We start from the raw sequence: 14,314 nt of genomic DNA on the forward strand, positions 1-14,314 counted from the left end.
TCAGAGAGAATCTTCACTGACTCCCACAGCTGTTGGGAATAAAGTTCTCTCTGATAGCAGATCCAAGTGTTGTACAAAGCTTTGTTCTTGGGGCACTTGGGTGGCTCAGTGGGTTAAGCCTCTGCCTTTGGCTCAGGTTATGATCTCAGGATCCTGGGATCGTGCCCTGCATCATGCTCTCTGCTCAGCGGGGAGCCTTCCTCCTCCTCTCTGCCTGCCTCTCTGCCTACTTATCACTGTCAAACAAAATCTTTAAAAAAAAGAAAAAAAGCTTTGTTCTTGCACATTTGCGAACTTCTCATATTTGAACCACATCTATTTCTTTGACAGATTGTTGATTCATCAGACCACTGATACATTCATGTGCTCTCTGTATTTGGATTTGATTCTGAGGCCCACTACTGAAAACAACCTATGAGCTTTAGATTCTTCTTCCACATTTAGTCCTTTAACTGGTTCATGGCCAAGCTAAGTCAGGGCTGCTGCTGACAATCCTTGAGGTAGCCTATTTCACAGATTCATGGGATGCCTCGCTGTGCTTGTCTGACAAAGCACACACAATCCCTACCTGCAGCCCCCCCTTTTTTTTTCTAGTAGCTAACTACCCACTGCTTTCAAAATGCATTCAGGTTTAAATTAAAGCAGCAGCCACCCATCAAATTCAAACTAATATTGCAAAGGCAAAGAGTATCCTCAGCTTCGAGAAACTTAATGGTTCATTTCAGTTGTCAGAAATGTAACTTTCACCAACTCATGAAAAAGGAGTAAATTGCTTTAAGCTTATTTTACAGTATCATTATCAAGAATCTGTACCATCAAAATACAAACTGAAATTCCATCCAAATTACATGAGTTAGATAAAAATATATGAACCAAAATATTTAAATATAAATTGTGGTTATATGACTGTGTACATCACTCCAACTCTGAAGGACAGGCATCCACGTCTGATAAGACACGTGAATATGAAAATATTCATATGATTCCATGTGCATATGAAAATATTCAGGGTCCACTTTCTATCTGTAAACTCTGGAGGTTGAAAGAGATTTCAGGCACTGCCTTTAAAAATCAGGAACTAAAAGCAATGAAAAAGAATAAATTCCTCTTATACCCAGCAACACTGATGAACTTCAATATACTTAAGGGAACAAAAGCAAATGCGAAAGAATACAAACTATGAGATTCATTTCATGCGATGTTCAAGGTGGGCTTTGGAAAGAACGGTTATGAGATGCTGTATCTTCATTCAGGTAACGGTTAAGTGGGTGTATACATCAGTCTGCACAGGTTCGATGTAACTAATGCTGCCACACTGATGCACTTGGCATACTTCACAACGTTGTGTGAACCCAACCAACCAGTAAGTTGCTCTTCAGTAAGGTATTTGGTAAACTTTGGTTAAGTATTAGTAAGTCTTATCAATCTATATTGATAGAACTGAAGTTTCACAACAGAAGGAGCCTTGTCTGTTTCACTAGCACTGGACACCTCACCAGAGAAGAGTTCGACTGAGTCATTCAACCAGATGAGGGTGACAAAGAGTTTGGGATACCATATACCAGGAAATGAAAGACCACGAGAGAGTCTACCAAGTCTCTCTCCCCACTCCTTGGGTGGTGACAGGGAGTTAACACCCTGTTTCAAGTATGGTACATGTCATACCATGTATGGAGGTTTCAGTCTTTGACCAGCGGGAATGAACATGTCTTTAAGCACCAACCTGCTTTTGAAAATGGCTTTTTGTCAGCCCACTTTTGTAAAAGGCAGAGCCCAGATTTCTGCCAAAGAGAAATCTACTCTGTAGAAGAATACAAATGGAATCAGGGCTGATTGGAGGCTTTTTGGAGAATTGTCAAGATGAACCCCTCAAGCTGGCATTGGGTGTAGGTGGGACTTTGGAGAGAAATAAAATGTTCAATTCTATTAAGTTATTTGCCAAATGAGCTATAGTGAAACCTCTTCACCATTTCCTCTTTGCAACGCCTGGTAAAATTTGTATTTACAGAGCATATTTCTTTGCAGAGAATGAACATAAATGCTGGGTCTTACTTTTTAAGGTTAGTACAATTGGAACGGTCTCAGTTCCTCTGGGCTGCTGTAACAGAATACCGTAAACGGGTTGTCTTACAACCAGAAATTTCTTACAGCTCAAGAAGCTGGGAAGTCCAAGAACAGGGCGCCAGCACATTCAGTGTCTTTAAGAGTCTGCTTCCTGGTTCATAGGAGGCCGTCTTGTGTCCTCGCAAAGCAGAAGGGGTGAGGTAGCTCTCTGGGCCTCTTCTACAAGGCACTAAGCCTATTTGTGAGAGCTCTTTCTTCCAAAGAGCCTGCCTTCCAAATATCACACTAGGGATTAGGTTTCAACATATTTGGGGGTGGATGCAAATATTTAGTTTATTCCAGAAGGCCAGACTACATGTGCAGATAGCCAATATCATTACCTTCATTTAGTCTGCCATTTTTAAAGAATCCCTGAAGGAGGGCACCGGGAAGACACAAAGAAAAAGGGCAATGGTAACAAATTAAATTGGGTAGGCTTCAGGAAGCTCTTGGCCTGGCCTGAAGATGTCCCATATAGTCTAGGAAGCTCTCCTGTCATGGTAATACAGATGGGATACAAATCAACCTGCCAAGCAGAAGTAAGGAACAGGGCTTCTTTCTTCACTGCATAGCTTTCAAGTCTCGTTTCCTCTCTGGATTTATCTGCTAGTCTCTATCCTTATATTTTTCTCCAACTTTCCCAGCCTGATCTTAGCGGGGCTAGTTTAAGGGAGGAGGAGGTCGAGTTTTCCGAGTTGGGCCAGAGATAAAAAGGCAAGAGCACCTTCTTGTGGCTGAGTGGCAGGATAGCAAGAAATGTTAGCTTCTGTTAGCTCCTGGATCTACCCCAGAGGAGAGATGCCAGGAAATGATGTGTGGGAAGTATAAGCTTTGGAGTTCTATCGTTAAGGTAGGTGGCATTTTCCTTAGATCATTTTTTTAGCACCACAGGGTTGCAGACCATGAAGTCTGAAGTGCAGAGAAAATAAAAGTTTTCAAAGTCATGAATGTACTTTAGCATGAAGACTATCATGTGCAATTATTTTGCTGTCGCTAAAGCTATCAGATAATACATTAGACTGATTTTTTTTTTTTTTGCCTGAGTATATGACAGGAAAACATTTAAATCTATATAGATCAAATCGTCTCTACTAGCATTGTTTACCTAGAAGTACTGCATAAACAGTAAGAGCAAGGACATTTAGTTTGTATTTTCAAATGGGGCTGGATCACTTAAAAGTTGTTCACTGGCAGATTTTTTTTCACCAAGTCTGTATGGGTTATAATCCACTTAGTAAAAGATTAGAAACAATGACGTTAACTGTTTTCCCCTCTCCAGCATTTAAGAGAAAAATCCTGAAACTGATACAGATTTCTGATGTCAGGAAATCATGAAATATAGGAGAATATTTAGCTATCAGGGTGACTTAGCTCATGGTAATCAGCGTATGGACAATTATAATTTGCATTCCAGTTACTGAAGCTGAGAAAGCCTTGCTCAGGTTGAACATACGGTGAGTAGAAGAACTCTTTTTCTAAGAAATAAGATGGAGAGAGTCTTTGGAGAATGGCCTCACTGAACTGGTAAGTTAGCTTTCTCCGGATTTTGGTGACTTCCCCAGTTCTTCCGTAATTCCTCAATGCTCTGGCCATTTTCTGGTAAGTCATGGTCTTCCGGTTGCCTTTTCTTTTCCCCCAAAGCTGGGCAAGTTTTTCTTTGTTTTTTGACACAAACTGGAAGATGCCTTTGGTTTTATCTACCCACTGAATACAAGATGCCATCTCAGGATTACACAGGGATTCATGAAGGTATTCAAATAGTCGGAGCTTCTTCCTGCCTAAAATGCAGAAAAACAATGTCATACTCCACTGTGGTTACACACAAAGAACATCCTCAGGTAGGGTCTGTTGAGTGACTACAAAACTCAAAGCTGCACTGGGACTCGAAAGTCAGGTATCTGTTTGGCCCTACTGAAGTTTCAGTTGGACCGTACTTTGTTGGGGATGTTTAAAAAATTTTGTACTCTCCTTTACTGGAAAAGGGAAGCCTGACGCCTCTTTATCCAGTCTGCCCTCTGTCAGGTGATCTTTCTTCACAATTAAATCCTGACTACCCATTCCATGTCACATGTTAGAACAAAACTGAGAAAATGAACTGCAAAGTTTAGTGGTTTTAAATAAAGAGAATCCTCAAAAGCCATTTTCACAAAGCAAATCATTTGAAAGGGCTTTATTCAAATGAGTTAAGTCAAATGAGGTAAGGAATGTATTTTTAAAAAATGCAAAACAGTATTCAAATATAAAGTAGTGTTAGTGAAATTAATATCAAAGACTTAGATTAAAAAAAAAACAAAAGACAAAAACTGTGGGTCTACCTAGTTATGTGAAATGAAAAAGAACAGAAAAAAATGGAGTGGAAAATGCCACCTTCATTGCCATCTTCATGACATTTTGGTATCATTTATGAGCAGTTAACAATGAGCACTGTGATTTTTTCATTGCTGTGAAATAAAATGGCACTACCAGAGTTTTTCTCTCTTTAGGAATACAGTCCTTTATATTTCATGATGTCTAGACAGAAAACTTTAGGAGAATTTACTGTGATTTTTGTTCAGTTGACTGGATGTCTTTGGCCTAACAGGGAACAAAGGGGGACAGCCCATTTTGTGACTTCTGAATTGGCCTGTAAATACAATGCCTCACCAGATCTGCCAATAGCTTAACATATCCACAGCCGAATTCCCTTTTCCCCTAGAGAGAGTGGAATAGTGGATTCCCAAACTGCTTTGAACAGTCTCTGGGGAGTAATACTCTTGCATCAATCATCATTCATGCTAAAACCTCAAAGGTTTTTAAGAAGATTATCTTTTTGCCTTATATTATCTTGAAATTACAAATTAAGAAATGAAAGGGACTTACCAAAAAAACACATCATGAATTAAAAGTCACAGCCTTAAGTAAACTTTGTCTCCTATCCAGCGGTCAAATCAATAATGGGTCCTCACCTTTTAAAATGTTTTCAGTTTTGAAAAAAGTATTTAAACTTATTTTAAAAAGTATGATGTGCTCAGAACAAAAGACTCAAACAGAAGCACAAAGTGAAAGTAAAATTCCAGTCTAATACATATTTTTAAAATTAAAAAAATTTGCACATAAACATATGCATATCCTTTAAAAATACCAGAGGTAACATATTATTTTGCTTTTTTTTCAGTAAGTAATAGATCTTAAATTAAGTCAGAGAACAATACAGAAATCAGCTATAGATGGGTAAAATATGCAGCTGTTGAAGTAACAACAGTTACTTCTGGGACGTTATCATGGGAAGAAAGAACAACATTTCCACTTATTCTTTGTGAATTTCTGAATCCTTTGAAATTTTAATAATGTGCATTATTACTTTTAAATCATGGAATTAAAAAGGATTAAATCAAAAAAATGTACTTCAGAATTCTTTATCAACACATAAGATATGCCTTCATGCCTTTTAACAGCTCTGTGTTCGGTTTTATGGGTGTACTAGTTTTCTCTGGATAATGACTCCCCAAGTAATTTCAAAATTTCAGGTGGAAGAGGAAACTTCAAAAACCGAAAATTATGGGTGGTATGTCCCATACTGCCAAAGCTTTACACCATAAAACATCAATAAAAAGATACAGGTTTTTAGTTAAAAAAATAGTTAATAGTGACAAGCTAAACACCTGGACAGAGGTAGAAGTAATATTCTCCTTCTATTAAATTACTACTAGTAATAGTTCAATATTCAATACCAATATCCAGTGATACAGATTTATTTTATGTGTGTGATTTTATGCATTATTCCATGCTAGATTATTGCTGGATATTTAAAATTTTGTTCTGTGATACAGTATTCCAGGATGCAGATATAGGAACAAAAGTAGTTTAAAAAAAAATTCACTAAAAATAATTTAGAAACTGTGATAAAATATCATTAGAACAATTTCATTGTAAAATTATGATGCATCGGGGCGCCTGGGTGGCTCAGTGGGTTAAAGCCTCTGCCTTCAGCTCAGGTCATGATCCCAGGGTCCTGGGATCGAGCCCCGCATCGGGCTCTCTGCTCCGCGGGGAGCCTGCTTCCTCCTCTCTCTCTGCCTGCTTCTCTGCCTAGTTGTGATTTCTCTCTGTCAAATAAATAAAATATTTAAAAAAAAAAAAAAAGCCTCTGCCTTCGGCTCAGGTCATGATCCCGGAGTCCCGGGATCGAGCCCCACATCGGGCTCTCTGCTCTGCGGGGAGCCTGCTTCCTCCTCTCTCTCTGCCTGCCTCTCTGCCTAGTTGTGATTTCTGTCAAATAAATAAAATATTAAAAAAAAATTATGATGCATCTGACACATCTCTGTACCTTATACACAGATGCAGTAAGTAGGTTCCATTCTTTTCCTTTAGCAAACATTGCAAGGAACATCCCAATAATGTATATCGTGTACACACGTGTACACACACACATACACACCCTACAGTACCGTGAGAAATAATCCAGAGCCAAGCTGTGAGTGTAATGCTTTACATGGACTTTCTCATTTTTTAGAGCAATCTTACAATCTTTGTACAATTATCATTATTTGTTCTTTGAATGAGGACACTGTGGTACAAAAGGTTAAGTGATTTTCCCAGGCTCACCCAATTAACCCAGGGTTCACACTCACTCAGTTATGTAGTCCCTAAGAGTCAAAAGATATTAACATTTAAGTTTTGGTAGTTATTGCCAAACTGCCTTACAAAACTTTGTACCAATTTGTACTCAGTCCAACAGCACGTGTGCACATAATGTGGCCCACAATGTTGCTATCAGAGGCTACTATCCTGCTTTATCACTTTACCCATCTGTTAGCTGAGATCACCATCAGCTTCAATCTATGAAATCAGGATTTCAAATTTATGAAATATTGAATTATTATGCAACTTCTTTGCAGGAAACTTAATGGAGAAAACAGCTTCCACACCAAGCCCTTCACAATTAGGGTTAAGATTGCTAAAACAACTTATGGAAAAGTTCCCCTTTCTACACCCCAAATACAGACACATTATTCATGAATACAGATTTACTTGAGTGAAGTGACACTCTGCAGCTTCACGTTTCTATGCAGCAATGGGAAGGCTCACCCAAGATGAATGACTTGGAGTGGCTCAGCCTGTCAGAGGTAAATTATTCTTAATCACAGTAACGAGAGTATTTTGCAAATGCAGTTCTAAACTCAGACATGAAATCCCTTTAAAGCTGCTTTGAAGATGATTTGGTTCTTTTACCTCTCAAAAGACTGATGGATCCACATACCTTTTCCTCCCTTTTGATGGAGAACAGCAGGTTGTACCAGCTGATTTTCAGGGATGTTTGGCAGAGACTGATGAGTATTTCCTTCAAAATAGAGGTCCGCAGCACTGTTCTATATATATAAATAATGCAGCAGGATGTTAGTGGGACTTTCCATGTGGCCCCAGCTGATGGCTAAAGTCAAAAGCTGAGGGCAAAAAGAGTGCTAAGCATCTCCCAAATTCTAAAAAGCATAATCCTCAACTGCAGCCAAGTATCTCTCCCAGAGCAAACCAGCCTCAAACCCACATGGAGAGAGGACCAAGGGGTGGAATCTACTCTTTGGCTCTGTGAAGACTTTCATACCATTCCCTTCCTATGAGAAAGAGGAGGGGTTTGCTTCCTCCCTTCGCCCTAAATATACCAGTGAGAAAGGAAAAATTTGAAGAATTATTAGTACAAAATTGAAGTGCCAGCACAAGGGGAAGGTGGGCTTTCATTCCTCTGTTGGATGCCCATCTGGGCAAGAGGAAACAAGGGGAGGAAGATGGCAGCCAAGGAAGGGCAGAGCCAGGAGAGGGGACAGGAGGAAGCAGCTTGAACTGTTACCATTACATTCGGAAAGCAAATGTAGATCTTCATGGGGTAATCTGATGAAGATGACTTGAACCACCCCAACATACAGAGGCTTCCCAGCAGGCAAGGAGTCCCCAACCACAGGAGGCTGTGATATGTACTTAGGGATTGGAAGTTAAGAGAAGCAGGGTTGCCAGATTTAGCAAATAAAAATATTGGCATGCTGTATTTTACCTGGCAACCCCAAGTGGAGGTAGAAAAGGTTAAGCTGGAACCTAAATTCCCTGTTCAAAGAAATGTCTTGTGGAAAGGCCCTAACAGAACAATTTAGAGGGTCAGGAAGAGGACGTCTGACATAGCATGGTTGAAGGTAGTGACTGGAAAAAAAAAAAGGAAAAGAAAAGAAAAAACCATTTCATATTTATACTGCACCACATTAAGATAGCTGGCATTAAGAAAACAAGACAGGGACACATGGGTGGTACAGTCCATTGAGTGTCCAACTCTTGGTTTTGGCTCAGGTCATGTTTTCAGGATCATGGGACTGAGCCTTATATCAGGCTCTGTGCTCAGCACAGAGTCTCCTTGAGTTTCTTTCTCCTTTCCCTCTGCCCCTTGCCCCCCGCCCATAAAGAAATAAATCTTTTTAAAAAAAAGAGGGGCTCCAGGGTGGCTCAGTGGGTTAAAGCCTCTGCCTTTGGCTCAGGTCATGATCCCTGGTTCGCATTGGGCTTTCTGCTCAGTAGGGACCCTGTTTCCCCCACCTCTCTCTGCCTGCCTCTCTGCCTACTTGTGGTCTGTCAAATAAATAAAATTAAAAAAAAAATAAAGTAGTACAAAAGAACACATGAATGGAGAGATAAACAGTGGGAACACTTTGTTTACAGGGGGCTATAACAATATCCCTGAGCTGGTCCAAGACATGTAGCTAGCTCTGAGTTTAGAAAGGGAAACAGAGCAGGTTAATATAAGATTATAGGTAAAGCCAATGCGGGGGAAGTTTGGGTTTTGCCCTATGGCTTTTAGGGGAACCGTATTATTTTGCAATTTTCCAAATGGATAAGCAGCAGTAATGTGAGAACCCTAAAAACACATCCTTGTAGAAGTCATTCAAACCCTCTGATGCTAGGTGAAGAGCAATGACAGAGGGCAGTGTCCTTCTGGACAGCACTGCCAAGGACCACCCATGATGTCCAATTTACACCACTGATGTCTATGACTTTTCTCTGCCCAGCTTCCTCTAAAGCTGGGTTTCAGCGAGCATATACCAAGTGGAAAGCAGGTGTGAAGAGGGAATTTGCCTGTTACTGGGAGATGATCTACTGATACATGTACTCACTATTACTGTTCTCCAATTATAGACAGGTTCCTCTGTAGGCAGCATACCACAGCAGGTGGAACTTCCTCTGACTTGAGAGCAGTGGTTGATGAAAGCCAGGTAATTTTTGTAATCTAATTTAAAAACAGAGAAAGAAACTCCAAAAGTCAAAGTTTGTTAACTGTGTGTGTGTGTGTGTGTGTGTGTGTGTGTGTGTGTGCGCGTGCATGCACCCAATGTATGTATATTTATATATGCATATATGCTTATGTATGTGGTTGCGTCATCATGTGTTCTCTGCTACTTTGCATTTCCCTATGTTTATTGCATTATGCTGGTATCACAGTCTTCTTTTTCATATCCCATTTCCCTTACTGGAGCACATGTTCCTTGCAAGCAGAGACCCCATGATTTCTTTTGTCTTGGAACTTACCCCAATACCCTGTGTTAACTCAAGAGGCAAGATACCTATACTTCACCTACACTATCTTTCTATAGTCTACAGGGCAATGGGTAAGGAACAATAAAAATATTTACTCTCAAAGAAAAGAATATTCTCCTGAGTAGAGTATCTCCTGTATGGAAGGTCTGTAAGATACAATTAGAATAACCAAAAAGCCCACTCCGAACAGTTAAAATTATTAAATATCAACCAGATATACTTAATAGTGTTAGTATTTTTTTTTAATGTGCTAGTATTTTATGTGCTAGTTTTCCTATGTGGAATGTCATTCTCTATATTCTTTGCATTTTCATATGTCACACTTTAAATTTACATAAGCTAGGGTTTAACCCTGAAAGCTTTTTGCCTCTGTTAGAATAAACCTTAGATCCACTGGATAAAAATGCTCTTCTCTGTTACAGTTATTCGTGTAAACTGTGTGACGGAGAAGGCCATTTGATGTACCACTGAAAGCAGATGACTGACATCTTTACCTGGGGAGTACTGAAGATCTCCCGTTGAATGCTGCCTCAGTACCTCGAAAGCATCTTCAAAGGCTTGTCCCAGCTTGTCTTGTTCAATGCAAGACTGCTAGAAAAGCAGAATCCTCAAGTTATGAAATTATCAATTGAACTTAATCTTTCTGATATAAAGGGTGGTTTCTCACCCACGACATTACTGATACATGATGTTGCCTAAGTCGTTACTGCAGGGGGCTGTCCTGTGCACAGCAGAAAATCTAGCAGCATCCCTGGTCTCCACCCACTCACTGGATGCCAGCAGCACTCTCTCGACCCTGGCTGAAATCCACTGCTCTTTAACACATAGTATTTAGAGAACAGTACACATTCTATGGTACAGTTTTTAACATTCTCTTCAAAGTTTAGTAGGAGTTGTATTATTGCAGGAGACTGATTTGGAAAAAGGGATCAAGGAACTACCTTTAATGGAACAATCTGAATCGGTGCTTAAAATGGAAATGCTCTTAATTTCAAAAAACATGTCCCTGAGACATAAAATTAAACTTTTTTAAAACTTTCATGTATTTGAGATGGAGACAGAGAGTGTGCGAGCAGGGAGGGGCAAAGAGGGAGGAAGAATCTGAGGCAGACTCCATACTGAGCACGGAGCCCCATGCAGGGCTTGATCCCACCTCTAGACTGTGACCCAACCTGCAACCAGGAGTTGGACCCTTAACCGACTGAGCCACACAGGTGCCCCCAAATTAAACTGTTTTGCAAACCATTTCATACCCTTATAATCTGAACCACAGATTACTTTCAAAATGGAGGACACTGATCCTTCAAAGAGGATGCTCATCCTCCAAATCATCCAAGGAAGATTGGAAAATGCCAACTTACCATGCTTCATTAATATACTGACAATTCTGAAAAAGATTAATAAAAAAATTAATAGTGTATTTAATTTGCCTCTGAATTAAAAGATCTTAACTCAAAATATTTTCTGAAGATACCCTGTAAAAACCAAAAGTACCATCCAAAGTCTCTCTAATGAGTACACATTTGTCTTCTTACAAAATTTCCTGCAGACATATTTTTTGCTTTTTTATTATTACAAAACTTTTTAAATGTTAAAGTAGCTAAACACGGTTAATTACCTAAATTGCTTAACTTGTAAGAGTATTAAAAATAACTGAGGAGAATATTTAAGTCTTTTAAGAATTAAAGTATTTTAAGGGGCGCCTGGCTGGCTGGGTCAGAAGGGCATGTGACTCTTGATCTTGGAGTTTTGAGTTTGATCCTCACACTGGGTGTAAAGATTCCTTAAAAATAAAATCTTAAAAACAAAAAAATTCTGAAAATCAGAAACCTTTTTACCTTAGCATAGCTCTCCATTTATAATGTTGTGAGTTTTTCCCCCCAATCTTTCTGATGTCAGACTACTGAGAATCTGGTGAAGAAAGGCTTTCTCTCTCTTGAAATGTGAATCTACATTACAAATAAAATTTACCTTGTAAAACCAATCCATTCACTAGAAAAAAAATCCTAGGATAGGAACCTTGGTCTACTTTCTAATCCCTGTTAAGATTTTGTTCTAAATAAACACTGATTAAAAAACAACAACAACAAAGTTTTTTAAAAAAGATTATCGTTCTGCAGACTAAAAACAAACAAGTAAATCTACATAACAAGAAAGAACAAGGGGGGGGCACAATTGCTTATCTTTTTATTAGCACAAGCAACTGTTTACACGTTATCATTTACCCCACCAACGCAGTGAGCTTGTTAACACTGAAGAATACAAAGAGATGATATAATCCAACACAATTTCATACATATCCATCAATATAATAATTACCTCAATATAATACATCAGACACTGAAATTCTATTCAGCTCTTCGAAATCACTATACCATGTCAGTTAAAAGAAAATGTGAGGAAAAAAAATCCCTAAAAATAAAGTTAACTATGTGAGGTAACAGGAGTGTTAACTAACCTTACTGTGGTTATCATTTCGTAATACATTTGCATGTCAGATTATCACATTTTCCACCTTAAACACAATCTTTTATGTCAATTATATCTCAAAAAATCTGGAAGACAGCTTTCCAATGTGAGAGATGTTTAACAATTTAGCAAAAACTTAAAAGAAAAAAATAAAACCCATAAATCACTGCCTGGGCTATGATCCCTAATGAATATTATCAGTATATGTGTTTTTTTAAAAAGGCAAGTCAATGAACTTTCAATTAATTATGCCTCAACTCATATGCACTAAAGCAAATACATGAATGGTGTAGTTTGAATCAAATACTTAAATGACTTAGACTAAAATACACCACAAAAGACAACTACCACAACTCTTAAAACTAGCAAACCCAAAGGGTAAAAAAAAGCTCGCAAACGCTATCGATTACTTCAATTGCTTAATCTTTCTTGTATCTGAACCGTTGATACAAAAGGAGAAAATTATCACAAGGTATTTTGAGAATCAGAAGCTAAACACTTACCAGGAAGACACTTCAGCTCTTTACAAAATAGATGTTTCATCAATATCAGAATCGTTAAGACAGAACTGTCAAGAACTCACTGGCAGAGTTGCATTAAATAGCTGTTTTTAAGGAAGTGCTACAAAAGGGGAATTTTTTTAAAAGATACAGTGTACTCACGATTTCTATTTCATGATACGGCCAATGGACTCCAGGGGCTATTATTTTGAAGAAACACGTAGAAGTTTATATACCACGGGCCAAAAGCATCTAAACAAACCCCACGAATCCCGCCCAGCATAAACTGCTGCACCTCTGGACCCCACAAACACACTGGAAACCTCTGACCTGCACAACTCTGTTCATCCCTTTTCATTCCCGTTTTTCCCCCGATTCTAGATCCTATATTGCCTTTCTTGCCTGGACTATAAACAACCTTCACTCTGGCTTTCCCAAATTGGCCTCTTCCCTTTCGAACCATTTCACTCCTACCCATCGCCTTACTGAAGAGATCATAAAGGCTCCGGCTCTTGTCCTGGCACTCCAGGCTCCTCATCCCAGCCCTAACCTCATTTACCACAATTCATTTTAGGAGCAGGAAGTGGAGTTCCTTGCTATGATCTTCCTTTCATACCTAAATCCAGTAGAGGCTTCCCAACAGTCAGGAATGGCTCATGCGTGGTGATCTGGGATACACTTGAAGCTGCTAAAGTGCAGAGAAGTCCCGTTCTCTTACTTAGCTAAAAGATCTATTGGAAATAGATTTTGGTGGCTCTGATGAAAATTGTGGGGTTCTCCCTCCACCTATAATTCTTCCTTCCCAGTACATCACCTGCCCAGTTACCCATTCCATTTTACCTGTCTATCAGGGTCTGATCTAGTATCCACAAGTACCAAGCAGAAGTAACTTCCTTTCTGAAACACGTATCTGAACCAACCTTACCTAACTGCAACCTTCTACCATTTTAATAGATATCACATTTCGCCAGGGGGAAAACCACTGAAGAATTTTTTGTAAACCTTGTGGGTGGGGAGAGAGACTTTTCTGTTTTGCATTGCTGGAATCTGAGTTCACCTTTGATACGGGACTATTGTTCTGGACCATCTACTTTTTGGACCCAATTTGTTATGCAAATGTAAACACACAACTCCTCTTCTGAAATGTAGATGTTATAGTAAAGACTGTATAACACTGTAATCGCTGATGTTGATGAGGTTTTAATCTGTACCATTTCCCTGTCTACGCCCTCCGCTTTGTTCTATCCTATTCATTTATTAAACAAGTATGTATTTCTGAGCTTTTTTCTCTGCTGGACACTATGTAGTATCCAGGGACTATAACTCTGAACAAGTTCTATTGAGAAGAATTTTTTTTTTTGTTTAAAAGGCAAACTATGCAAGTGTTAGATAATGAGTACTAAGAAAGTGATAAGAGAAGGTGATAGGGAGAGAGTGTGTAGTCATGATGAATGGTCATGAAACTCTTGAGTAGGGAATGTGTGTGTGAGCTAAAATCTAATGAAAAGAAAGAGTGAACAAAAGAAATGCCGAGATGCAAAGATCCAGGGAAGTAGCTCCTGGCAGGGGAAGAAACAGGTGTAAAGAAACTTAGATAGAAATGAGTGTGGTTTAGGGTCCTCTGGTGGCTCAGTTGGTTAAGCAACTGCCTTCAGCTCAGGTCATGATCCTGGAGTCCTGGGATCAAGTCC

The 14,314-nt window shown here is 39.1% G+C and overlaps 1 protein-coding gene across 1 annotated transcript; it reads right to left on the bottom strand.

Moving 5' to 3' along the window:
* Window positions 1–632: 632 nt before the first annotated feature.
* SPIC (Spi-C transcription factor) lies at window positions 633–13,422 on the bottom strand. The gene is made up of 7 exons (XM_046010834.1): window positions 13,240–13,422; window positions 12,786–12,823; window positions 11,016–11,041; window positions 10,149–10,245; window positions 9,234–9,346; window positions 7,343–7,451; window positions 633–3,881 (listed from the first exon to the last, which is right to left on the bottom strand). The coding sequence occupies exons 3-7, from the start codon at window positions 11,016–11,018 to the stop codon at window positions 3,454–3,456; spliced, it is 750 nt and encodes a 249-aa protein (XP_045866790.1). The 5' UTR covers window positions 11,019–11,041; window positions 12,786–12,823; window positions 13,240–13,422; the 3' UTR covers window positions 633–3,453.
* Between the last annotated feature and the right edge of the window lie 892 nt (window positions 13,423–14,314).

This window comes from Meles meles, chromosome 7 (genome assembly GCF_922984935.1).
Source record: "Meles meles chromosome 7, mMelMel3.1 paternal haplotype, whole genome shotgun sequence".
Lineage (NCBI taxonomy): Eukaryota > Metazoa > Chordata > Mammalia > Carnivora > Mustelidae > Meles > Meles meles.

Bases quoted from the DNA above. Each gene is read 5' to 3' on its own strand.
- SPIC (XM_046010834.1), bottom strand. The intron at 9,347-10,148 runs GTAAAGATGTCA...TTTTTAAATTAG, and splicing joins AGATCTTCAGTACTCCCCAG to ATTACAAAAATTACCTGGCT. The intron at 3,882-7,342 runs GTATGTGGATCC...TCTGCATTTTAG, and splicing joins CCATCAAAAGGGAGGAAAAG to GCAGGAAGAAGCTCCGACTA.